This window comes from Schistocerca serialis, chromosome 12 (assembly GCF_023864345.2).
Source record: "Schistocerca serialis cubense isolate TAMUIC-IGC-003099 chromosome 12, iqSchSeri2.2, whole genome shotgun sequence".
Classification (NCBI taxonomy): domain Eukaryota; kingdom Metazoa; phylum Arthropoda; class Insecta; order Orthoptera; family Acrididae; genus Schistocerca; species Schistocerca serialis.
This window is the reverse complement of record NC_064649.1, coordinates 66,506,841-66,532,375: the sequence shown is the minus strand read 5'-3', so window position 1 is coordinate 66,532,375 and position 25,535 is coordinate 66,506,841. Positions and strand designations below refer to the sequence as shown.

The following is a 25,535-nucleotide window of genomic DNA, read 5'->3' as shown; positions in this document are numbered from 1 at the left end:
GTCTGTTGAACTATTGACTGACATTAGAGACAGTCAAGGTGTCTTAAGACTTATATGGCTGAGTGACAAGACACACTTTCACCTCACTTATTATGCAACAGACAAAACTGCCGTTGAAACTTCCTCGGTGGTAGGTAGGAGACGAGGTACTGGCGGAAGTGAAGCTGTGAGGACGGGTCGTGAGTCGTGCTTGGGTAGCTCAGTTGGTAGAGCGCTTGCCCGCCAAAGGCAAAGGTCCCGAGTTCGAGTCTCTGTGCGGCACACAGTTTTAATCTGCCAGGAAGTTTCATATCAGCGCACACTCCGCAGCAGAGTGAAAATCTCATTCTGAAAACTGCCGTTACTGCTACAGGGGTCATCCGCACCAGATTCATCAACGACCCTTACACAGCCAGAAAATCACAGGGTGGTGCGTTGTCTCTTACGTGAAAAAGTCTGCCGTCCGTGTTTTCGAGGATAAACATGGACGAGAAACCACTGTCACATCTCTGCCGTATGCTGTCATGGTTGACACATCCCATACAAATGAACTTCAACAGTTGAGTACAGGTTTCCCAAATTTAAATTGCAGCGCAGCACAGTTTTTGGTGAGCACATAATTTCAATGAATGGGGAGATTTTGGGGCCTCCCATATGTCCCGACTTATCGGTCTGTGATTACTTCCTTTGGATGTTCGTGAAACACAGGGCCTACAGTTGCCGCCTGCTCAAAATAATGTTGAGGAATTGAAGGACACAATTTGTGCAGAAACCAGGAACATCGCTATACAGAAGCTTGAACGTACCGTCAACGATTTTCACGCAGATTGTCTGTCAACTTAACATTGGTGGCACCAAAAAATTTTCAAAACATTAATAATGCATGAAATGGCAATACCCGAGGATTCCGTTGTTGCGAAAGCAATGTTTTACAATATCACCCTCAGCCCGTTTTCCTGCCACACCCTGTACAAGTGACACAGTAGACGTTGTCTGATTTTCATGACGCGTTTCGTGGATGATGCTGTTGTACAGAGAGAAGCCGCAACGCTACAAGGACGTAAAAAATGGTTCAAATGGCTCTGAGCACTACGGGACTTAACTTCTGAGGTCATCAGTCCCCTAAAAGTTAGAACTACTTAAAGATAACTAACCTAAAGACATCACACACATCCATGCCCGAGGCAGGATTCGAACGTGCGATCGGAGCAGCAGTGCGGTTACGGACTGAAGCGCCTAGAACCGCTCGGTCAAAGCGGCCGGCGTGGTTCCTAGAAGAGAGAATTGCGTTTCCTCCTAGCTATGTCTCACGAGTAGCCCATAAAGGTAAACTGTGTTTGACGCTGGTGCTGAGAGTAGATTCAAACTTCTGAATATCTGAAGATGCTCTCTCTAGCAGAGCAAATGTGATAATTACAATGCACGTAATACACCACCTATGGCTATTTGTCTTCACATGAAGGGTTACCAAGAGTCGTAGTTGCAGAGCACATCATTGGCGACCGGAAGTAGGAAATTGGGTGATGTGGCAGTGATAACGGAGAGTAATATCCTCCATCAGCATAAGCTGGCTTGCAGACATAGTGTGTGTTAGTACTTTCGAGTTGCACTATCCGACCAAAAGTATCCCAACTCCTTAGTATAGTGGGCAAATAATGACTAGCTATCACAAGAGACGGACCCGCCAGTATAAAAGGGAGCAGTGAGAGTTACGTTGTCAGCAGAGAATACCAGAGCTGGTCTGCCCGGAGAGTTCAGTGACTTCGAAGATGTCAAGTAACAGATCCATCAGGGTCATTTCCACCCTTCTAAACGTGCCCAAGTCGACTGTTGCTGGTATGAGTGTGAAGTGTAAGCGCAAAGAAGAATCACAGCTAAACCACGACGGAAGGAGACGTTTTAAAGCTCTGTGTTAAGCTTAACTGGAGGAACAGTTCGGAGGGATGACTCGTTATCTCAGAATGACAGTGGATCCCGTCATAAAGCAGATTCTGCGAGGCAATGTATTGTGAAATAAAACCCTTTAAATGTACTGGCCTGCCAGTAGTCCCGACGCGAACACAATAACACATCCTTGGCATGAGCTAGAGCTTCTGCTTTAGACCGAACCGTCCAAAATATGTTCTCTGGTTGCGGTTCTTGAGGAAGAATTGGCCGGCTGCTATTCCTCCACAGACATTCTGACAGCCCATTGAAATTGTCCCCAGCAGAGTTCACGCCTTGATAAAGCAGAAGACTGGACACACGACGTATTGATATCCAATAACAGATATCCAGATAGTATTGATCAAATATCTTAAGTCGATGAGGCAAGGATTTTTAATGCAAAATCCAATAGTTGGCAATTATAGGACAGAACGGACAGGGAGTGAGAGACCTAGTTATGACCAACGAAAAAGACATGGAGTGCAGGTTGTGTAGATCCATTGTAAACATCTGACCACGGAAGGAAGCAAGCGTTTCAGGTAGGAGCAGCGTACGTCGGCACCCTGAGGCGCCTGGAGGAGCGGCGGCGCCGTACGTCCTGCGCCGATGCGCCGGCAGCGGAAGTCACGGCCCGCTCGCGGCGCCCGCGTGCGTGCACGCACACGCACGCACTCCGGCAGCGCAGCTGTGATTCACGGCGGAGACCGTTTCCGCCTTGTGCGTACTCTCACAGCCGCCGGGAAGGCATCAGTCCGATATTTACAGAATACCACACTCCCATCGACTCGACGCGATATTAGAGTGCGTTCAGTTCCCGGAAAATGTTAAGAAAAGCTGTTCAGTAATTCAGCTGAGAGAAGGATGCAGTTTATCGATTTAGCACTACTCCCCCCCCCCCCCCAACCCCTCCCGTGAACGTTCTTTGTACTGTCCCGAAAATACAAAGGATGTTCCACTATTTATTTATTTACACTAGCGGCCATTAAAATTGCTACACCAAGAAGAAATGCAGATGATAAACGGGTATTCATTGGACGAATATATTATACTGGAACTGACATGTCATTACATTTTCACGCAGATTGGGTGCATAGAACCTGAGAAATCAATACCCAGAACAACCACCTCTGGCCGTAATAACGGCCTTGATACGCCTGGGCATTGAGTCAAACAGAGCATGGTTGGCGTGTACACGTACAGCTGCTCATGCAGCTTCAACACGATACCACAGTTCATCAAGAGTAGTGACTGGCGTATTGTGACGAGCCAGTTGCTAGGCCACCATTGACCAGACGTTTTCAATTTGTGAGAGATCTGGAGAATGTGCTGGCCAGGGCAGCAGTCGAACATTTTCTGTATCCAGAAAGGCCCGTACAGGACCTTCAACATGCGGTCGTGCATTATCCTGCTGAAATGTAGGGTTTCGCAGGGATCGAATGAAAGGTAGCGCCACGGGTCGTAACATATCTGAAATGTAACGTCGACTGTTCAAAGTGCCGTCAATGCGAACAAGAGGTGATCGAAACGTGTAACCAATGGCACCCCATACCATCACGCCGGGTGATACGCCAGTATGGCGATGACGAATACACGCTTCCAATGTGCGTTCACCGTGTTGTCGCCAAACACGGATGCGACCATCATGATGCTGTAAACAGAACCTGAATTTTTCCGAGAAATTGATGTTTTGCCATTCGTGCACCCAGGTTCGCCGTTGAGTACACCATCGCAGGCGCTCCTGTCTGTGATGCAGCGTCAAGGGTAACCGCAGCCATGGTCTCCGAGCTGATAGTCCATGCTGCTGCAAACGTCGTCGAACTGTTCGTGCAGATGGTTGTTGTCTTGCAAACGTCGCCATCTGTTGACTCAGGGATCGAGACCTGGCTGCACGATCCGTTACAGCCATGCGGATAAGATGTCTGTCATCTCGACTGCTAGTGATACGAGGCCGTTGGGATCCAGCACAGCGTTCCGTATTACCCTGAACCCACCGATTCCATCTCGACCAACGAGGGCAACAATGTCGCGATACGATAAACCGCAATCGCGATAGGCTACAATCCGACCTTTATCAAAGTCGGAAACGTGATGGTACGCATTTCTCCTCCTTACACGAGGCATCACAACAACGTTTCACCAGGCAACGCCGGTCAACTGCTGTATGTGTATGAGAAATCCGTTGGAAATTTTCCTCATATCAGCACGTTGTAGGCGTCGCCACCGGCGCCAACCTCTTGTGAATTCATTTTCATATCACAGCATCTTCTTCCTGTCGGTTAAATTTCGCGTCTGTAGCACGTCATCTTCGTGGTGTAGCAATTTTAATGGCCAGTAGAGTACTAGCGATCAACTTCGCTTAGGCCGTCACAATTTTCATGTATGAGTCTCTTGTATTTTAATGCAGGGCCGAATGTACCACGAAACACATGACTGTGTTCCTCCCCAGCGGTAGGTTTCGCAAGTTTCGGAGTCGGTGCTGGAGGTGGAGAGCACTTGCTCGTTGCGGCACTGACCGTATCCTGAGACACTGCTGGGAGGAGAGGAGGCACCAGACCCGGGCGCGTAGCTCTCTGGTCATAGGGCACGCACGCGGCGCGCGCGGCGCGTTTCGTTATTTACGGCTGGCTGTGAATGCGGGCCGGCTGTCAGAGCGCCCGCCATTAGGGGCGCCGATATATCAGGATTACCGCCGGCCCGGCCCGGCCCGGCCCGGCGCGGCCGCGAGCCGCCAAGCCTAGGAAACGGGCCGTCTCTCGCGGGCGCCACTCACGGCCTCCACAGAGGTGGTCCCAGGTGAAATTAGGGTCACCGACGTGGCACGAGCTGAAACTAGGCCCCGGCGCATCTAGGGGGCACCGCATGACTGCTGTGGAAACTTTATACAAAGTAGGCTAGGTGTGGTGTTCCACAGGGATCAATGTATGGACCTGCTCTTGACTTCAAAAATTAATTATTGACCAACAACTAGGTAGGCCCAAGTACGAGGCGTGTTTTTTAAGTAAGTACCGTTTTGAAATTAAAAAAAGACGTGCTAAGATTGTAACCTCCCCACAAAATTTTGAAAGAAAGAAACACGACAATATTTAATTATGAATGCTAATGGACACTGCTCTAAGCGTAACCTCGCCCAGAATGAGAGGTATTGAAAATCGCAACAAAAATGTGAAATACGCAATCTGACTCAATTATAAATCCTTCAAAAAAAATTAAAGTCCATTCAGTGGCAAGAAAATTCAATTAAACCGAAATATCGGTCTTTGGCCCTGTGTAAAAACAATCAGAATTAAAGTCTTACCTCAGAATAAATGGATGTCACATATCTGCTCTTGTTGTTGCGCACCACTTGGAGGAACTGCATTGCAAATAATAATTTCTCCTTTTTTTTTTTTTTTTTTTTTTGATTCTAGTGAAATTTTTCTTCAAAAGAAGTGGAATGAAATGGGAAGTGCAACGAAATCTTGAGTTCAATAAAAAATTAAATCTTTGAGAAAATGCTTTTGAAATAAAAAATTATTATTGGGAGACTTGTTGAAGAATAATTACAATAAATAAAAATTTTCATTATCTAATGATTATATTAATTAACAGTATACCTTATTCCTCATCTTGACCATTGTTGCCGACCGCCTACATCACACAACCGCACTGGGCTGCTACTACTGACCGACCACTCTGCATGACGACTACAGACTGAGAACTGCTCTCAACTAGACAGAGCTACAGACTCGCAACGACTGAACTGACAGACTCGCAAAGACTAACTGACTGCTACTCTGCATAGCGACAACTAACTCGCAAAGACTACTACTGACTGAGAACCGCTCGCAACACTCGCGCGGTCAAGCGCATACTCTCTGGTCACAGATGCTACAATGCCTCGCCATCGCTGCTGCGTTACATACGTGTTTCATAACCCTCCACTCGGGGGGCAAAAATTTGGCAGCGATGGTGAGTCATTTGGACTTGCCAAGCGCGGCAAAATTTTTCTTTAATTAACAAAATCCTACAACTTACAGAATATTTAAATGTTGTGCACACGCACTAAGTACAAAATATATCAGACAAGGACAAAATGTGAATACGAAACATAGTAGCAAATCAGAAAAAAGTATATACAAACTTTTTGACAGATAAAGTGCACAGGCACTGAAAAAATTCTTTAGCATATGCAGAACAAATAAACAGACTGGCAAGAATAATTAGATGTAGTACATAAAGTAAATGTTGTGCACACGCACTAAGTACAAAATATATCAGACAAAGACAAAATGTGAGTACAAAACATAGTAGCAAATCAGAAAAGTATATACAAACTTTTTGACAGATAAAGTGCACAGGCACTGAAAAAATTCTTTAGCATATGCAGAACAAATAAACAGACTGGCAAGAATAATTAGATGTAGTACATAAAGTAAATGTTGTGCACACGCACTAAGTACAAAATATATCAGACAAAGACAAAATGTGAGTACAAACATAGTAGCAAATCAGAAAAAAGTATATACAAACTTTTTGACAGATAAAGTGCACAGGCACTGAAAAAATTCTTTAGCATATTCAGAACAAATAAACAGACTGGCAAAAAATATTATGTTGACAAGTGTACATGCACTGAAAAATGTCTTTAGCATTTTCACAACAAATAAACATAATGGCAAAAAAAAAAAAAAAAAAAATTCATGTCCAAAGTGCACATGCACTGAAAAATGTCTTTAGTATTTTCACAACAAATAAACATAATGGCAAACATCATGTCGACCAGTGACATAATTGTACTCACACTGGAGTTTAGCGAATCGAAAAATGTATAACCTATGAACATAAATGATGTTACCAAAAAAAAAATTTTTTTTTTTTATGTGACAAGAATCAGGATAGGAAAGGGAAGGATTGCATCATGGTTGTAGCACTTTAGATTGCACACAGCTGCTCTGAAAGTCCATATCTTTCCACAGTAGTACAACACCAAGTGACACAACTTGAAGTTCTTTTCCCATCAGAATTTATCAGTGTAGCCAAGACACTGAACTGTCGTAGTAATGTTCCATGTTTTCATTTTGGCAGTACATTAGGTACACCAAACAGTGGGACCATAATAATGTCTTCATCGCTCATGGTGGTGGACAGCATGTCGTGTCAACACCACACTCTTACAAGGCACACCAACGTAGAATTAGTGCAAAACCAAATATAGTGCTCCATGATCACTGGGATAAACAGGACAAATGGACATTGCAGTAATTCAGGGTAGTCAGCTTATGAGGTGAAGGACATCAAGTCACATAATATTGACAATTACAGTCTTCATTGATAGTTCGTGGCATTCATAGCCCAGTTATTGAACATTTCTGTACCAAGTATGTAGTATTACAGAAAAATGTTCATTAATTGTTTTACATAGAATCAGTAGCCTTCTTTTCCTGGTTACAAAATATTATGAAATAATCGCATTCTTTTCAGTTACAGAGTATAATCAAGAATCATTAACCTTCTCCTAATTACAGTTAATTAATCATTTGTTTTTAATTAATCATTTGTCTAATTACAGTTAATTAATCATTTGTATAATTACAGTTAATTAATCATTTGTCGTTAATTAATCATTTGTCTAATTACAGTTAATTAATCATTTGTATAATTACAGTTAATTAATCATTTGTCGTTAATTAATCATTTGTCTAATTACAGTTAATTAATTAATCATTTGTAGCCTTAATTAATTACAAAGCATTATTAAACAGTACCATAGTTAATTAATTATGTGTCATTCCAATCTATTAAGAATCATTAGTCTTTTCCTAATTACAAAGCATTATGAAACAGTCACATTTATTTCCAATTACAAAGTATGAACATTGAAAACAAGATTTAATTAATGGCATAATTAATAACAATTTGTGGAGTGACATTAATTATTGGCACTCAGTGGCCATCAAGTATTGAATAGTATAAAACATAGTTCATCATTCAGTATTATTCAGATCATTACAAAGTCATTATTAAAAATCAGTTAATTACAGTCAAATCATTAGTAATCACAGGCATTACAATAAACAGTGGCAGTTATTAGCTAGTGACAAAACATTATTTTGAATATAGTCTCATTAAGAGGTCATTACTCGAGTGACATGCTATTCAGAGTTGATCAGTATTATTCAGAATTATCATAAACTAGTGACATTATGTGGGACTGGTAATACATTTTTTTTTTGGTAGCAATGCATTGCGTTGGGATCGATAATTAATCGCTGAGGCATAATACTTTTTGCTTTTGACCTATTGCTGCAAATGAGGATAGGTAACGTCATTCGTCATGAGTCAGCTGTAGCAAGATTATGTAACAAGGCAGTACATGTGATCACATTTATAAATGATAAACACAAATGGGTAAAAAATATAAAAATGCAAGTACTAGAACAGGTATAATAAGTAACAGGTTTAGTAAGTGTCATGAAAAACTTCTCCTGGAAAAAATACAAAAACGGATTATTGACCTGAAAGAAGAAACGCACACTATGCTGAAAAGTAGTGAACTTCGAATTAACAAGTAGTGAAATGTGTATAAAATGTGTTCCATAGCTGTCCTTTCCAAAACTTTCCATCATCCTACTATGCAATGTAACACCTGCTGTCAAAGCAAACTGCAACAAATACTTAAATAACTACGTAGCATAAATACATTACTTCAACATTATCCTCATCTGTAAAGAAAAAACTTCATTATCCATCACTTCATTATCCATATTATCATAACTTCATTATTATCACCACCTGTAAAGAAAAACTTCATTATTCATAATACCATTCCCTTCATCATTATTCATCAGTATTCACTATCATCTGCAAAAAATCACTTCATTACTCATTACCTAACTATTCCTTATCTCTAGCATATTTCATCACTAAAAATAAGATGTGTAGTTCTCTCTGACAGCCTGCATCAATCACCTTGTATTCTGAAAGAAAAAATTAGTTAAGACTGCTATTCTGTGATGAGTATAGTATAGTCTTGTTAATGCTTGTTAATCCTGATCTCTTTACTCTTCCTCATAAAGTTATTGCATCTCCTTTCGTTTATTCCGTAGGTGAAATTCCCATTTATGTTAAATTTATTTCTTAGAATCATCATTCCTTTCTGAAATTGATGAACAAAGATTAATGTCTTGCATTTAAATCCTATACCCACTAAATAATGACTGGTTTATGGTGACACAATTAACCATACAGCATAACATGACAGAAAACGTAATATGTCCAAGACATTGACAGTGTTCGGATGCGAAAAAATGTACACAGAATAATACAATGCAGTAGCAAAAAAAATGTGAAACAGTCACGATGTTGAGATGTCATAAGGCAAAAAAAAAAAAATGTCAAAGTCGACTGGTGTGTGTTATATCTTAACTATTTCATAGTGCATACAAACAAAACTGGAGTACAGTCATATACACAAAAAATGGAAAATGTGCACGGTCTGATGTGTAACGACAAGAAAAGCGACCTGCTAACCTTACCTTGCCGGGCACTTGCCAAGAAAAAAAAATATGATAATCATCAATAATTAGTCAGGTGAATTAATTGCATTAGTAAATGGCATCATAGTGTGTTGAATCATACAGTGGTTTCACTCAATAAACGGTTTAATGTTTGAGATATGGTGATTGCCTTTCGATTTTCTGGTTCTCAAAGTTTCGACGTGTACAACATTGGGGTGAGGGATGCTGCGAATCCGATACGGACCTGCGTATAGAAGTTCAAATTTACTGCACTTACCTTTTAATTTGCTGGATAAATAGTGTGTACGTACTAATATCTTCTGTCCAACGTGAAAGTCGCGGCGTGTACAAACCTGTTTTTGCTGTCTTCTCCGGCGCTCTGCGGCACGTTTGATGTTGTTCAGCGCAATGTCAATTATTTCGTGGTGTCGTAGGCGACGATTTTTGGGGAATTCTATTAACTCTTTAATTTTGTTCGGTGGTTCAACGTTTTTCAGTATAACAGTCGGAGATAGCATAGTGGATTCATTTGGAATGGAATTAATTACATCTTGGAATGAGAGTATGTGTGTATCCCAATCAATATGTCTTTTGTGGCAGTATATTCTGCACAGCTTACCAATTTCCTTCATTAATCTTTCACAAGGGTTCGAAGAAGCGTGGTACTTGGATATATAGATCGGAGAAATGTTTCTAGCTCGTAACATGCGTGTCCATACACTACTACGAAATTGTGATCCATTATCAGAAATTACTTTCATTACATGCCCTACATGAAATAGAAAATGTTTTACAAATGCTTTCGAAACAGTTTTAGCAGTAGCTTTGCGTAACGGAGTGAAAGTAACAAATTTTGAAGTGAGCTCAACAGCGACAAAGATGTAGCAAAAACCTCTGTTAGTTCTCGGAATCGGACCAAAAATATCTACTGCGGTCATGTGTCTTAATTTCACAGGTATAATGGGATATAAAGGAGGAATATGTGAAGTGGTGTCTGATTTAGCTTTCTGGCAAATTTTACAAGACGCTAAAACTCGTCGTATACGTTTTTCCATGTTGGTAAAATAACAGTTCTGTCTCAGTATAAGAAAACATTTTCGTGCTCCGTAATGTGCGTAACTTAAATGAGTGTACCAAATTAGTTTGTTAACCAGTTCGTCAGGAATGCATAATAACCAAATGTTGCTGTCAGGATGAGAGCGGCGAAACAGAATGTCATTGCGTACAGTGTAGTGGTTCCTAATCGTAACATTTTTCCTATCTTGCCAAAGGTGTTTAATTTCTTTCCACACATTGTCCTTATTTTGTTCTTGTGCTATGTCCTGTAATGACGATGAAATAAAATTTTCAAATGCAACCTGCTGAATGTACATGACACTGAAATTTGCTTTGCAGAAGTTGGTTGCTACGTCTTGCTGATTGTTACTGAGAGAACGCGATAGTGCGTCTGCTATAACATTTTGCGTGCCGGGAATGTGAACTATTGTAAAATTAAATTCCTGTAAATACAGTTTCCATCTACTTAACCTGTCGTGAGTAAATTTAGCTGAAAGTAAAAATTGTATCGCTCTATGGTCTGTGTAGACGGTGGTATGTCTGCCATAAAGAAAGTGCCGAAATCTCGTAAAAGCCCATACAACGCATAATGTTTCAAGTTCTGTGACAGAATAATTTCGTTCAGCAGGTGACAAAATGCGACTTGCAAATGCGATGTTTTTAATTATAGTAGAACCATCTTCTTCAATTTCCTGGAAAATGTGTACGCCTAAAGCGGTGTTGGAACTGTCAGTGGCAATGGAAAAATTTCTAGTAAGATCTGGGTGCGATAAAACTGGTGCATTCAACAAAGCATGTTTCAAATAACATTCTCGTGAGCAAAATTCTGCGTGTCAAAAGTAATGTTTGCGTTACTGTAATATGCAATCTGTGCTCTATCTGGTTAAATTCTATCGTACGTCCTGTTATTTACGGGAGGATGCTGTGGCATATCCACTATATGAACTGTTCTGTTATTTCTTACTGACGTGTTACGCTATGGATGACACCTATTGTCTGTTCCATTCATGATTATTTGTTGTTGCTGATGTTGTTGCTGCTCATAAGATCGACTGTTATTAAATGTACGCTGAAAATTGTGCTCATCATTCTTTTTACGTCTGTCCTAATAATCATTCCTATACGGTGTATTGCGATAGGAATTGAAATAGAGTGTTGTCTGTACGTAGTTATTTCTTTGCTGCCATGCGTTACTATTTGTTGGAGCTGAGACTATACATGCACTCGGCGAAACATTAAAGTTTGGTTGACCTTGTAGACTGCATTGTTGGTTAGGTATGCTAAGCGGCTTACTTTCATGCTGTTGTGGTGAAAAAACATCTATTGTTACAAAAATGTGGTTCCTGTTACTAATAATTTTACATATACTGATGATTACGATTTTTATCTGTTATTTAAAATTACGGCGGTAGTTGTCATTACGGGAGTGCCTACTGAAAATTGTCACATTCGGTAAAAGTTTGTCACATCGGATATTCATTACATGTTTCTTAATACTACAAAGAGCAATAGTTAAAGAGCAGTTTGGATAGATATAAAGGATAGTAGAAGAGAAGGCAGCAGTGCAGAAAACTAAAGATGAAACAGCACTACTACAGCTCGGGGCCCTATGCTCGCTACGGCACATATTCATTAAAGCGTAATGAATCCCCTGAGGTCATTTACGCACTGCAAATAAATTTTAACTTTTGTGTTACAGGCAATAGCGGTAAAATTTCAAAGGCAAATTGTTGTATCCGTGCTAATTCAAATTTCTTCATTACAGGCAATGCTGTTGTAAATACAAAAATAAATTGTCGCATCTGGTTCAAAGCTAGCTTCTGCATTACAGGCAATAGCGGTGAATGTCCAAAGATAAATTGTCGTATACAGTGCAAAGCGTGTACCTGTACGCTGTCATTATTAAATTCTTTACATTTTCTGGCGGATAAAATTTGCTCGTAATCTACATTCTCGTCATTGAATTTGAAAACACGTTCGGGTTTGTGTGTGAATCTGTTTGTCTGTGTCGTTTCGGATTTCAAGTTGCGTAGCTTTTCAGATTTTAATTCGCGTAGTCTCTGTAAATTGCTCACATTATACACGCTGCGTGACTCTGATAAATGCTCGCAACGTGGCGGATTCTGTGACGTATTGGTGACTGAAATAATTGTTAATTCTGTTACTTTACTACTTTCGTCAATTTGGTTGTTCTGACGTTCAAATTTCTCGTCAGCTTCCGTATTTGGAGTGTGTGAAACTTCTACTGACTCTAAATTAGTTTCGTCGCGAATCTGTACTTCGTTTTTAGGGCATTGTTCAGTGACTGCATTAATTTCGTGTTTCTGTGTTTCGTTTGCTGAACATCGTTCAGTGACTGCATTAATGTCATCTTTGTGTAATTCTGTTGTGCTTACACGTGTGCTACTTAATTCTTGTGCAACAGTGCCAACTTTTTCATTACTGTTATTAGCACAAGTCTTAGTATTCACACGTAATTGTTCTTTAATGTCCTGGCATTGCATGGTAACACCTGTAATCTGTTCGCTAACTTGTCTGCTCCGTTCGTTAAGGTTGTCTTGTTTTTCGTTCGTGAGTTTGAAACTTTCATTAATCATTTCGCTAAGTTGTTTGTGCTGTTTATCAAGTTTTTCATTAAGTTGTTTGAAATTGTTGTCCATTTTCTCACTTTGCTGTTGTATCAAACTTGTCATAATTCGTACCAAGTCAAAATTAGCGTTTATATTATCTGTACTGTTTAGTGGTGGATCTGGAATTGTCTCGCTTTCCGTGACCATTTGGTCATTCTGTAATTTAGAAAAAGGTTTGTCAGTCGGATGTACACTGTCAGACATTATTTCGGAATTAAATAAATCCGTCCTACTTTGTGTGATCTGTTCATTTTCATTAGACAAATTTGTCTGTTCGTCACGTGAATTTAGTAAATCGGTTGTGTTAGGCTGGGCAGCGCTCATTACAAGAGAGCGTTCTGCGTCATCAATTGTCGTCAAGTTAACAGACGAGACAATTGAGTTCGTTTGTTCATCATTAAGGTAAAAGTCATCATTAGTGGTTGGAATGCACTGATTGTTAGTGAACGCAGGATTGTCATCATTACACTGCGTGTCACATGTCCTATCGGTAAAATTGTTTAAATCGGTAGTTTCGTTCGTAATACCTCGCGATACACTATTCACAGTCTTTCGCGGCATTTTTACAATAGTCAAAATTTTTCACAAAACAAATCAACACAATGCAAAAGCAACACACAAATACAACAAAGCAACAAATTGCCGTTGACCTGTAGAGAGAAAGTCACAATATTATTAAAAGCGTTGCGCTAAATCCTAATTATATCTAAGCAAACAAGAGCAGATATCTGACTGTCGCTCAAAAGACTCTCAACGAAATTCGATCCTGGACTGGGTGTCGCCAAGTGTAACCTCCCCACCGTAATTTTAAAAGAAAGAAATTGGACAATACTTAATAGAAATGGGAGCCAAGTGTAACCTCCCTACAAAAATTTTAAAAGAAAAAGGTCGATACTATATAGAAATGGGAGCCGAGTGTAACCTCCCCACAAAATTTTTAAAGAAAGGACGATGCTAATTAGAAATGCTGATGGACATGGCTCTATGCGTAACCTGCCCACAATGAAATGTACTGACAATGGCAACAAAAAATGTGAAATTCGCAATCTGACTCAATTATAAATCCTTCAAAAAAAATTAAAGTCCATTCAGTGGCAAGAAAATTCAATTAAACCGAAATATCGGTCTTTGGCCCTGTGTAAAAACAATCAGAATTAAAGTCTTACCTCAGAATAAATGGATGTCACATATCTGCTCTTGTTGTTGCGCACCACTTGGAGGAACTGCATTGCAAATAATAATTTCTCCTTTTTTTTTTTTTTTTTTTTGATTCTAGTGAAATTTTTCTTCAAAAGAAGTGGAATGAAATGGGAAGTGCAACGAAATCTTGAGTTCAATAAAAAATTAAATCTTTGAGAAAATGCTTTTGAAATAAAAAATTATTATTGGGAGACTTGTTGAAGAATAATTACAATAAATAAAAATTTTCATTATCTAATGATTATATTAATTAACAGTATACCTTATTCCTCATCTTGACCATTGTTGCCGACCGCCTACATCACACAACCGCACTGGGCTGCTACTACTGACCGACCGCTCTGCATGACGACTACAGACTGAGAACTGCTCTCAACTAGACAGAGCTACAGACTCGCAACGACTGAACTGACAGACTCGCAAAGACTAACTGACTGCTACTCTGCATAGCGACAACTAACTCGCAAAGACTACTACTGACTGAGAACCGCTCGCAACACTCGCGCGGTCAAGCGCATACTCTCTGGTCACAGATGCTACAATGCCTCGCCATCGCTGCTGCGTTACATACGTGTTTCAAGATGTCTCAATAATTTTATCTTAACATGAAAGACCCAAGAAGCGTTGGAGGGATGGACTCCATGAAGATTTAAACCAAGTGTCAATAGATGTGGATGGATGGCGCATAGCAGCAATGGACAGAATACAGTGGAGGAGGAAACTTGTAGATGCGTGCGGTCCACTGGGCCTGACCACGTAGTAGTAGTAGTAGTAGTAGTAGTGGTATGAAAGCCTGTACCTTATTCTACGCACTGACCCCATGACAGTCTAATTCTTCCTTGTTTGCGTTGTGTACTGAGTGTTTAAGGTGCCTCCGATAATCGTGAGTCCCGCCGACTGTGAAGTAGGGGCTGTTATAAGATTTCTTGCCGCTAAATGCCTAAAAGCGATCGATATTCATCGTGAGATCTGTGCAGTTTACGGAAAAACATTATGAGTGATGGAATGGTAAGAAAGTGGGTGAGAGCATTTAAAGATGGCCGCACAAATGTGCATGATGAACAACGGAGTGGGCGTCCTTCGGTCGTTAATGAAAGTTTGGTGCAGGAAGTGGACAATAAGGTGAGAGAAAACAGACGCCTTACGATTTCGTCCTTGCGGGATGACTTTCCTTATGTTCCTCGTAGTGAAGAAACCCCTGGGCGGTCAGCGTCTTGAATACGATGACGAAGTCAAAACAGGGGTGATGCAGTGATTAACAAGTCAGTCGGCAGACTTCTATGAGGAGGGTATTCAAAAACTGGTACAACGTTATGACAAGTACCTCAATATTGACGGAAATTATGTGGAAAAGTAGATTAAGGTACAGGCTTTCGTGTAAAAATAAAATTATCGAGATATCTTAGCACATCTTTCTTTAATTTCAAAACGGTACTTACTTAAAAATATACGCCTCGTAAAATTAGACCCTGGGATATCCATCAGGTACCACACTTCTATGTCATTTATCTAAAACAGCCCAATTGTAGAGATCCAGAGGGATCAATCTTACAGCTTCATAAGTAATGCAACAAATTTTTTTCTTTTCTGAGAAGTTTGGAAGTAGAAGACGAGGTACTGGCGGAAGTAAAGTTGTGAGTAATGGGCGTGAGTCGTGCTTGGGTAGCTCAGATGGTAGAGCACTTGTGCACGAAAGCAAAGGTGCCAAGTTCGAGTCCCAGTTCAGCACACAGTTTCAATCTGCTAGGATGTTTCATATCAGCGCACACTTCACTGCAGAGTGAGAAAATCTCATTCTGGAGACCATCTTCTTGTCTGACCCTTGCACATATCTCGAATGGGTCTGAGGTTTCTCTGCCATTAATTTTATTTTGGATGTGACGTCTTAAAGCGTCTCTTGGATAAGTGTCCTAGTTTTTCTGTCTATTCCGTATTCTTCTAGTATGTCATATATTTGTAATAGCTGGTAACAAAGTCACCATTCCCAGATTGAGAAATGAAAGCACTAGGAAGACTGATTGTCCCGGTACAGACCCGTGTGGAACCACGGAGGGAAGCGCTCCTTGGCGATCGCAGCGCCGCCGCAGTGGGGCGCTGCTGGTGGCAGTGTTATCTCTGGACGGCACGCCACCTCGCGCGCGCACACACACCCACTCCCTCTGACGCCGCCCCCGCCCCCGCACACACAGATATAGGCAGCGGCAGGCCGGCTCCGGAGCTGATACTGACAAATGGCGGGCGCCGTGTATCTTGTCAGCGCACCGGGCCACGCCATTTGCACTTCATAACTAATGGCGCCCCCGCCACGACTGCCGCCAGAGAGAGAAAGAGGCGCAGCGGACGGCCGCTGCGTGCACAACTCATCTCCGCACCTGACACGTTCGTTGCTCCCAGCGGCGTACAAAACTTTTCCGACGGTAAGGTCGCAAAATATTGACACGAATTATTTAGAGAAGAACAGAAAAAATGGAAGAAGCGAACTTCGAGGAACATAACTTTAGGGTCCAGAGAAATGTACGAGTACGAGCAAACATACTGGGCCTCCACTTACACTAAAGAAAGGTAAATCTACGTTTACAAACTTTTTACATTTACAGAAAGCCGACAGTCACACATTCTGTTGTTGTTGTTGTGGTCTTCAGTCCTGAGACTTGTTTGATGCAGCTCTCCATGCTACTCTATCCTGTGCAAGCTGCTTCATCTCCCACTACATTCTGAATCTGCTTAGTGTATTCATCTCTTGGTCTCTCTCTACGATTTTTACCCTCCACGCTGCCCTCCAACACTAAATTGGTGATCCCTTCATGCCTCAGAACATGTCCTACCAACCGATCCCTTCTTCTAGTTAAGTTGTGCCACAAACTTCTCTTCTCCCCAATCCTATTCAATACCTCCTCATTAGTTATGTGATCTACCCACCTAATTAGCATTCTTCTGTAGCACCACATTTGGAAAGCTTCTATTCTCTTCTTGTCCAAACTATTTATCGTTCATGTTTCACTTCCATACATGGCTACACTCCATACAAATACTTTCAGAAACGACTTCCTGACACTTAAATCTATACTCGATGTTAACAAATTTCTCTTCTTCAGAAACGCTTTCCTTGCCATAGCCAGTCTATATTTTATATCCTCTCTACTTCGATCATCATCAGATATTTTGCTTCCCAAATATTACTACTTTACGTGTCTCATTTCATAATCTAATTCCCTCAGCATCACCCAAGTTGACTCGACTATATTCCATTATCCTTGTTTAGCTGTTGTTGATGTTCATCTTATATCCTCCTTTCGTGACACTGTCCATTCCGTTCAAGTGTCTCTGACAGTTACAATGTCATCGGCGAACCTCAAAGTTTTTATTTCTTCACCATGGATTTTAATACCTACTCCGAGTTTTTCATTTGTTTCCTTTATCGCTTGCTCACACATTCCATGACTTATTAAATACTGCAAATGAAAGGTTATCTAGAACTTGTGCAGTATCCACGCTGTAGTTATAGTGCTGAAGGACATGAAATGGAAACGGTATTTGAGACTGGAGTGAACAGGGTTACAGCCTATCCTCTATACTATTCAATCTGTACACTAGTCAAATAGTAAAAGTAACTAACATTTCGGAGAAGAAGAAGAAGAATACAATGGGTGAGTTTAAGGACGTCCATCTTATTGCATGGACGAGGGACTTCAGCTGATGATGTATACGAAAGAAAGTACTACCAAAGCTGTGTCTTGGGAATGTCTTTATTCTATACATTACTAGTTTCAGTAGCACATTACCACTATCCTCAGGCCCACATCTCCCAAAAGAATATTTGATTTTCTTGGCGCATTTACTGTGGGATCCTTCTTACTCGCACACGTGTGGTAACTTTCACCAGGAGTCTATACTCGACGCCGTCTTGTCTCCAATCAGCCGTAGAACACACACAAAAGAAAGATAAACGGTGTCGAGTACAGACTCCTGAGGAATGTTGGCCCATATGTGCTGGTAACGTGGGTCCCACAGTAAATACGCCAAGGAAATCAAATATTCTTTTGGGAGTTGTGGGGCCTGAGAATGGCGGTAATGTGCAGTATTGAAAGAGGAAGTAAGATGAACATAAACAAAAGCAGAACGAGGATAATGCAGCATAGTCGAACTGAATCGGACGTTGCTGAAATAAGAAACTTAAAAAAAATAGATGACTCTTGCTATTTGGGCACGAAATAAACGATGCCGGCCGAAGTAGAGAGGATAGAAAGACTCAGACTGGCAATGGAAGGCAAAGTATTTTTAAGAAAGAGAAATTTGTTAACTTCGAGTATAAATGTAAATTTTAGGGAGAGTTTTATGGTGGTATTTGAAGTATAATGGGGACGATACAGAATTCAGAAAAGAAAGTAAGATTTTGAAATTTACTGTTACAGAAAAATGTAGAAAATTAAATGGGTTGATCGGATTACTAAAGACCAGGTACTGAATTGAACTGGGGAGAAAAGAAATTTATCGCATAACCTGACTAAAAGAAGGGTTCGGTTGATACGACACATTCTGCAAAATCAGGGAATTGTCCGTTTAGTAGTGTGGTAATGAAATGAAACTTTTATGGGGAAGGTTGGGAGGAAGAGTCGGGGGAGGAAGGGAAGTAAAACGTGTAGAGAAAATCCAGGGCTCAAATACGCAGCAAGCAAATTCAGATGGACGTAGAGGAGATGCCTAAATGAAGAGACTTCACAAAAACCAAAACAAGAACAACACAACAATGACGACGTGAATTTCACCAGAGACTGACTTGTTTGAATATAATAATAATACTCTACATTAAAAATGAGCTGTTTCGTCATGTAACCGTTCCATCTTCACCGCATCACACTTGCGAAATCTTCCTCAAGAGGAAGTTTTCCTCGTGGTGAAAAGATGAATCGAACAGCTTTTCCATCAGTGGGACAGAAATACCGCGAGTTGCAGACGGTATTGAAGGGATCAGATAAATCCAGTGGTTGGGTTTAATTGTTCAGTGGTGAAAGCAGAAAGATGCTGTGGTCAGACACGAAGTAGTGTGATTCCTGTCGCAAATCCTGGCAATGAGCCTCAAGCGAAGAATGCTGAGGACACAAAGACTGAGCAATCTAAAAATCTAGGAGATTTGTTGGGCACTGTCAACTTTCTCTGTATCTAATTTACAGACGTGTTTTCGTAGGCACAACTCCTCCCAGCTGATGGCCTCGAAATTTGTTTTGTGAATCACTGCCGGGGACTAATGTCAATTTGCACCATTCTGTATACTGTCTATTGTCTTTACCCACTTGAGTCGGAGCACATTTAAGTGAAGATTTGGGCCCGATTACTGCAGGATTACTTTCTCGTCCTATCAATTTTCCTTCATTGAGAACTTGGTACTTCGAACTTCACGCAGTGACCTAACACCAGCCCGTGTGCCACAGATCACTCAGCCTAGCTTTGAACTTAGTTCAGCCAGCTGCCCATCAGCGAACAATCGCTTTCCGGTACCTAGTTTAACCCTTGTAGCTCCAGCTTTGTATTTCACTGATCGTCTGCTCGCAAAGACGCGAAGTAAATCAACGCGTCTCCCTTACAAAGAGGCATTAATTTTTCTTCAGGTTACACCGCAAGTGGGGCGTTACGTAGCACACACAGTTACGTTGAAAGAATGACTTGGTACAGGCTATGGACAGGAGTACGGAAACAGCATGAGTAATAGTACATGAAAACTATTGCCTTTCAGAACAGTTTCCGGTCGTCTCGGAAAGCGTAAATACGAGCCAGTATAGCTTCCAATGAAATTCTAAACGGATCTTTGGCAAGTTCAGGTAATGATGACGAAGATGGGTAGCTATCGGGCATTATTCTCTCCGAAGTAGACCACAAAAGCTCAATAATATTTATGTGTAGTGAGTGTAGTGTCCAGGGGAGAAGCGACATTTCATTATCGTGCTAACAAAACCTGTCCTGGACGATGTATGTTTGATGAACATGAGCTCTGCCGTCTTGGAACACAGCATCACCATGTAACCTCCCAACAGATATTTTATAATAAATAATAATAAATAAATATCCTCATTCAGTGTAACCTTCCCACAAAAATTCTAAAATAAATAATAATAAGAGTATGATTCTGATTTAGTGTAACCTCCCTACAAAAAATTGTATATATAATAATAATGAATATGATTCTAATTTTAGTATAACTTCAGAACAAAATTGGTTCCCATTCATAACCTCCCTACAGAAATTCATTCACATTTAAGCTCCACACAAAATTTGTTTCTCATTTAATGTAAGCTCGAAACAGAAAAATTCCTAAACCTCGTAATAAAAAATAAATTCAGTAACCTGGTAAATTTTGGACGACAGCAGTGCTGCGTCATGGCCCTGTAAGATCATTCTGAATAAAAAAGCCAAAAATTCTTACCTCAATAAAGTTGCCAACTATCTGCTCTTACAGTAACTTTTTCCGGCACAGCTCTGTGCAATGCTGGCCGATAGATTTCTCATTTATGAAAGGAAGCAACTGATTTTTCTTTTGCAACAATCGGAATGATCATGGATTGGAGAAATTAGTAAATTCTTTAAATTGAAATGAATGCTTGTTAGAAATTACTTTATATGACAAAGATTAGTATTAGGACTTTTTAAAAACATTTACATGGGAGTTCAGATACATTACTAGATATGCGCGAGGCTGCTTTTTACCTTATACAATAATATTCAGGCTCCGGCATCGCTGCACCGCGACCGGCCCAGCCAACACGATACACCTGACCACACCAGAGCAGACTCCACACAAGCGCAGACTAGCGCAGACTAACCACAACTTACTGCTACAGCTACACAGTTCCTACTGATTCAACACTGCTCTATGTTCAGCGATTCTCTTATACCTTGCATATCGCAGGCAGCGCATGAGCAATACATCGAAATTACATCTGCTCGGACCTCTTACATAAAATTACATCTGTATTACATCTGCTCGGACCTCTTGCATAAAATTACATCTTCTCGGACCTCTTACAACCATTGGGGAACAAACACTGCACAGTGAGATGGACCTGATAATGCAGGAGTACGGAAACAGCATGCGTAATATGGTACTTTTGCCTTTCAGAACGTCTCGGAACGCATAAATACAGGCCAGTATAGTTTCCAGTGAAATTCTAAACGGATCTTCGAGCAAAATATTGGCCAGTTCAGATAATGATGACGAAGCAGACCACAAAAGCTAAATAATATTTATATGTAGTGACTGTGGTGTCCATGGGAGAAGCGACATTTCATCATCGTGCTAACAAAACCTGTCCTGGACAATGAATGCTTTCTGAACATGAGCTCTGCCGTCTTGGAACACAGCATCATCATTGAAGAACAAACATTGCACCGTGGGATAGACCTGATAATCGCCGGCCGGAATGGCCGAGTGGTTCTAGGCGCTACAGTCTGGAACCGCGCGACCGCTACGGTCGCAGGTTTGAATCCTGCCTCGGGCATGGATGTGTGTGATGTCCTTAGGTTAGTTAGGTTTAAGTAGTTCTAAGATCTAGGGGACTGATGATCTCAGCAGTTAAGTCCCATAATGCTCAGAGACATTTGAACCATTTTTTTAGACCTGACAATCCAGAATGGTCGCATAATTGTTGGCAGTAATGCGACCTTGCAGAGTAGCCATGGCCCCATGCAACACCACAATGTGGTTGCCCAAAGGATCATCGAGCTCACGCCATGTTTCACTGCTGGCACGTAAACACGGCCCGAAGTTGGAAACAGTTCTTCCACTGCTACATAATCCACGTTTAGTGACTTCGGCACCGTTTTTTCCTGTTACAGGCATTTGCATCACTGATGAATACTTTTGGAACGCCAGCTCGCATTGTAATTCCCTGGTTACGGAGCTCCTTTCCTGTCATCTTGGTGCTGACAGGGGTCGATGATGCGACGTTCACTTCTTCAGCTGTCGTCCTCACATTTTTCGTCACAACCCTCTTCAACGACTGTTCACCATCATCACTCAGCACGCACTTTCGTCGGCGTTGTGACTTGGAGGCGCCGGCCGCAGTAGCCGAGAGGTTCTAGGCGCTTCAGTCCGGAACCGCGCTACTGCTGCGGTCGCGGGTTCGAATCCTGCCTCGGGCATGGATGTGTGCGATGTCCTTAGGTTAGTTACATTTAAATAGTTGTAAGTTGTAGGGGACTGATGACTTCAGATGTGAAGTCCCATAGTGCTCAGAGCCATTTGAACCATTTTTTGACTTGGAGGAAGATGTTCTATGTGCTCTCCGTGTATGCGGTGTAAATCTTCAGTGTGGTCCTCTTGAAATACCTGACACTTCAGCTACCTTGGTTACGGAAGTACTAACCGTGCGAGCACAAACAATTTGCCCACGTTCGATGTTACTTAGCTCCGACTCAGTGCCCTAATGACTACACAGAACACTCTTCTAACCATGGCTGCCGCTTGCAGCGAATTAAGGACGTTGCACACGTGTCGTTCGTGGTCAAACACAACAGTGAAACCTGCAGGATTGGGTAGCATCTGCATATATGTTGAGGCATGCATTTCTGGCGATGCTTCCAAATTCTTGCGCAACCGCTGTACGTACTTGCCACTTCAGTAATACTTACAGGAAACTAGAATAATTCGTCCTGGCTGCTTTGTATGGAAACTAGCAGGATGATCCGCCAAGTGTCTCTGTGGGGCTAATATGGCCAAAAAAACAATATAATGTAGCAATTAGGCCTTTTGTTTGAACTGTGTTCAGTCTGCTCCACGAGTTAAGTAGGAGATAGTGAGGTCCGCGGGACCATTAGAAATTGTTTTTATCTAAAGGCTGTGGGGCAGATAGGAAAATCGCTAAAGATGGAGCTCCTTGTAGTACAGTTACCTACGGGACAGGCACGGAGCCATAGCACAGTAGCGGCGTCAGGCAGAGGCCAGGCCGTGCTACACACACACACACACACTTACACGCACGCAGTACGTGTGGAGGCCTCGAGAGAGCGGGTCTGTAATCCAGAGTGACGGATTGCGATGCGCGCGCGGCACCTGTGTCCACGGGACACGGCCATCCATCGCGAGGCCAGCGCGGCGACAGCGGGCGCTCTGCCGATACGCTGCGGCTGCGTTCATCCTGACATCACTCCCCACTCTCTCGTCTGGACCCGTCATTATTAACGGCGGAACCCATCTGGCCACACTAAAACCTTATAGAACGTAAATAATCACGAGAAAGGTACTATGCTAGGACCTCTACTTTGTAAAGTTCCAGTTGGCAAAGTGTGCTGGCATTGTCAGAGCTTCACTCCTCCCTTGCTGGACTGCAGTCAAGCTCGCGACCACAGATTATATGTGCCCGGCACGTCAACAACGAGAACTTTCCTGTGGTCATTACTGCTGCATTTCTCCCCTTGCTACCTGCAGCACGGGACTCCAGCATTCGTTCACCTTGAGACTTCGTTCTTCTTATTTACAGTAGTCATGTTTGTGTATTCCTATAGCTTTCCTGAACAAGCGGGTGTGGCAGCTCATCTTCTTAGCAAGAAATTCCGTGTCGTTGTATTTTACTGTGCGCCTGCTACTCCACGGCCGATTTCTCCACCAGCTCCTATCTGTAGTGTCGCTTATGTTCGGTGATCCTAGTGTTGATTTATCGTACATTCATTCGAACATAGACTTCTCCACGTGTAATGTACGAGGGCGGTTCAGAAAGTAACCTCCGATTGGTCACAGTGCGGGTTGTGGGTGGAGTAGCGACGCCATCTGTGCGTTCACGCACTCAACAGGTCAGTCGGCATCAAGCCGTGGTCGAGTGAACGTCGTACCTGCGCTAGTTTAGTTTTTGTGGCAGTTTGAAATGTGTGCTGCAATAGAAAACCCCGCCAAATGTGAAGTGCGTGCTGTCATAAGGTTTTTTACAGCCAAAGGATATTCTGCAGCAGCTATTCATCGTGAGCTTTGTGCTGTGTACGGACCAAGAGTTATGAGTGAAGGAGTTGTCCGTGAATGGGTACGTTTATTTAAAAGTGGACGAGAAAACGTTCATGATGAAGAGAGGAGTGGTAGACCATCATTGGTGACTGACGAACTCGTTCAGACAGTTGATGCAAAAGTTCGTGAAAATCGACGTTTCTCAATGTCGGAGTTGTCTACTGGTTTTCCACAGATTTCTAAGACTCTCTTGTACGAGATAGTGACAGCAAGATTGGGTTACCGTAAGTTCTGTGCACGATGGGTGCCCAAAATTCTTACCGACCACCACAAAACTCAAAGAATGGCCTCTGCATTAGACTTTCTGTCACGTTATGAGGACGAAGGAGAACCATTGTTAAACAGAATCGTGACCGGTGACGAAACCTGGATTAAGTACGTGAACCCTGAGACAAAAGAACAATCAAAGATGTGGGCACATTCAAATTCGCCTACCAAACCAAGAAAAGCCTCGCAAGATTTTTCTGCCAGAAAACTGATGGCAACGGTGTTTTGGGATGCCAAAGGGGTGTTGTTGGTTGAATTCATGGAACGTGGTACGACCATTAATCAAGACGTGTACTGTGAAACAATAAAAAAGTTACGCCGGGCTATACAGAACAAACGCCGTGGTATGCTGACTTACGGTATCGTTTTTTTGCACGATAACGCCCGTCCTCACTCTGCTCGCAGAACAACGGCCCTTCTTGAGTCCTTCAAGTGGGACGTTATCAACCATCCACCTTACAGCCCAGACCTGGCGCCAAGTGATTATCACCTCTTCATGCATTTGAAGAAATGGCTCGGGTCACAGCGGTTTGATGACGACGAAGAGCTCAAAGATGCGGTCACAGGCTGGCTCCAGGCACAAGCGGGTGATTTTTATGCAGAAGGAATTTCAAAGCTTGTGAAGAGATACGATAAGTGCCTCAATCGCTATGGAGACTATGTAGAAAAATAGTGCAAAGATGTAGTTGTAAGATGTATATATTAAATTATTTTTATTTAACTTGGTGTATTTTTTTAAATTAACCGGAGGTTACTTTCTGAACGGTCCTCGTACATTGAACGCGGTATACTCCCGACTCTACAAGTGGGTCCCTTTTCTGCTTTACAGTGTCTGACACATTCTTTGATCTTCTTTGTCGGTTTATGGTATTTATGGCGTGTTTGCGCAACGCATGGCTGCGCACAAAGGCCGTACCCGACGTTTGTTCTTGCGATGTGTCACTTGGCAGCGTTTGATTCTGTGACAGTTCTTAAGCACCTGGTGGTGTACCTATT

General features: G+C 41.8%; 1 protein-coding gene across 1 annotated transcript in view; it reads right to left on the bottom strand.

The window, feature by feature from the left end:
* Window positions 1-4,766, bottom strand: part of LOC126427937 (mitogen-activated protein kinase kinase kinase 12-like) — a 126,430-nt gene extending 121,664 nt beyond the window's left edge. The window contains exon 1 of the mRNA XM_050089829.1: window positions 4,593-4,766. Within this exon, the coding sequence (XP_049945786.1) occupies window positions 4,593-4,766 (174 nt within the window). The remainder of the gene's footprint in view (window positions 1-4,592) is intronic.
* Between the last annotated feature and the right edge of the window lie 20,769 nt (window positions 4,767-25,535).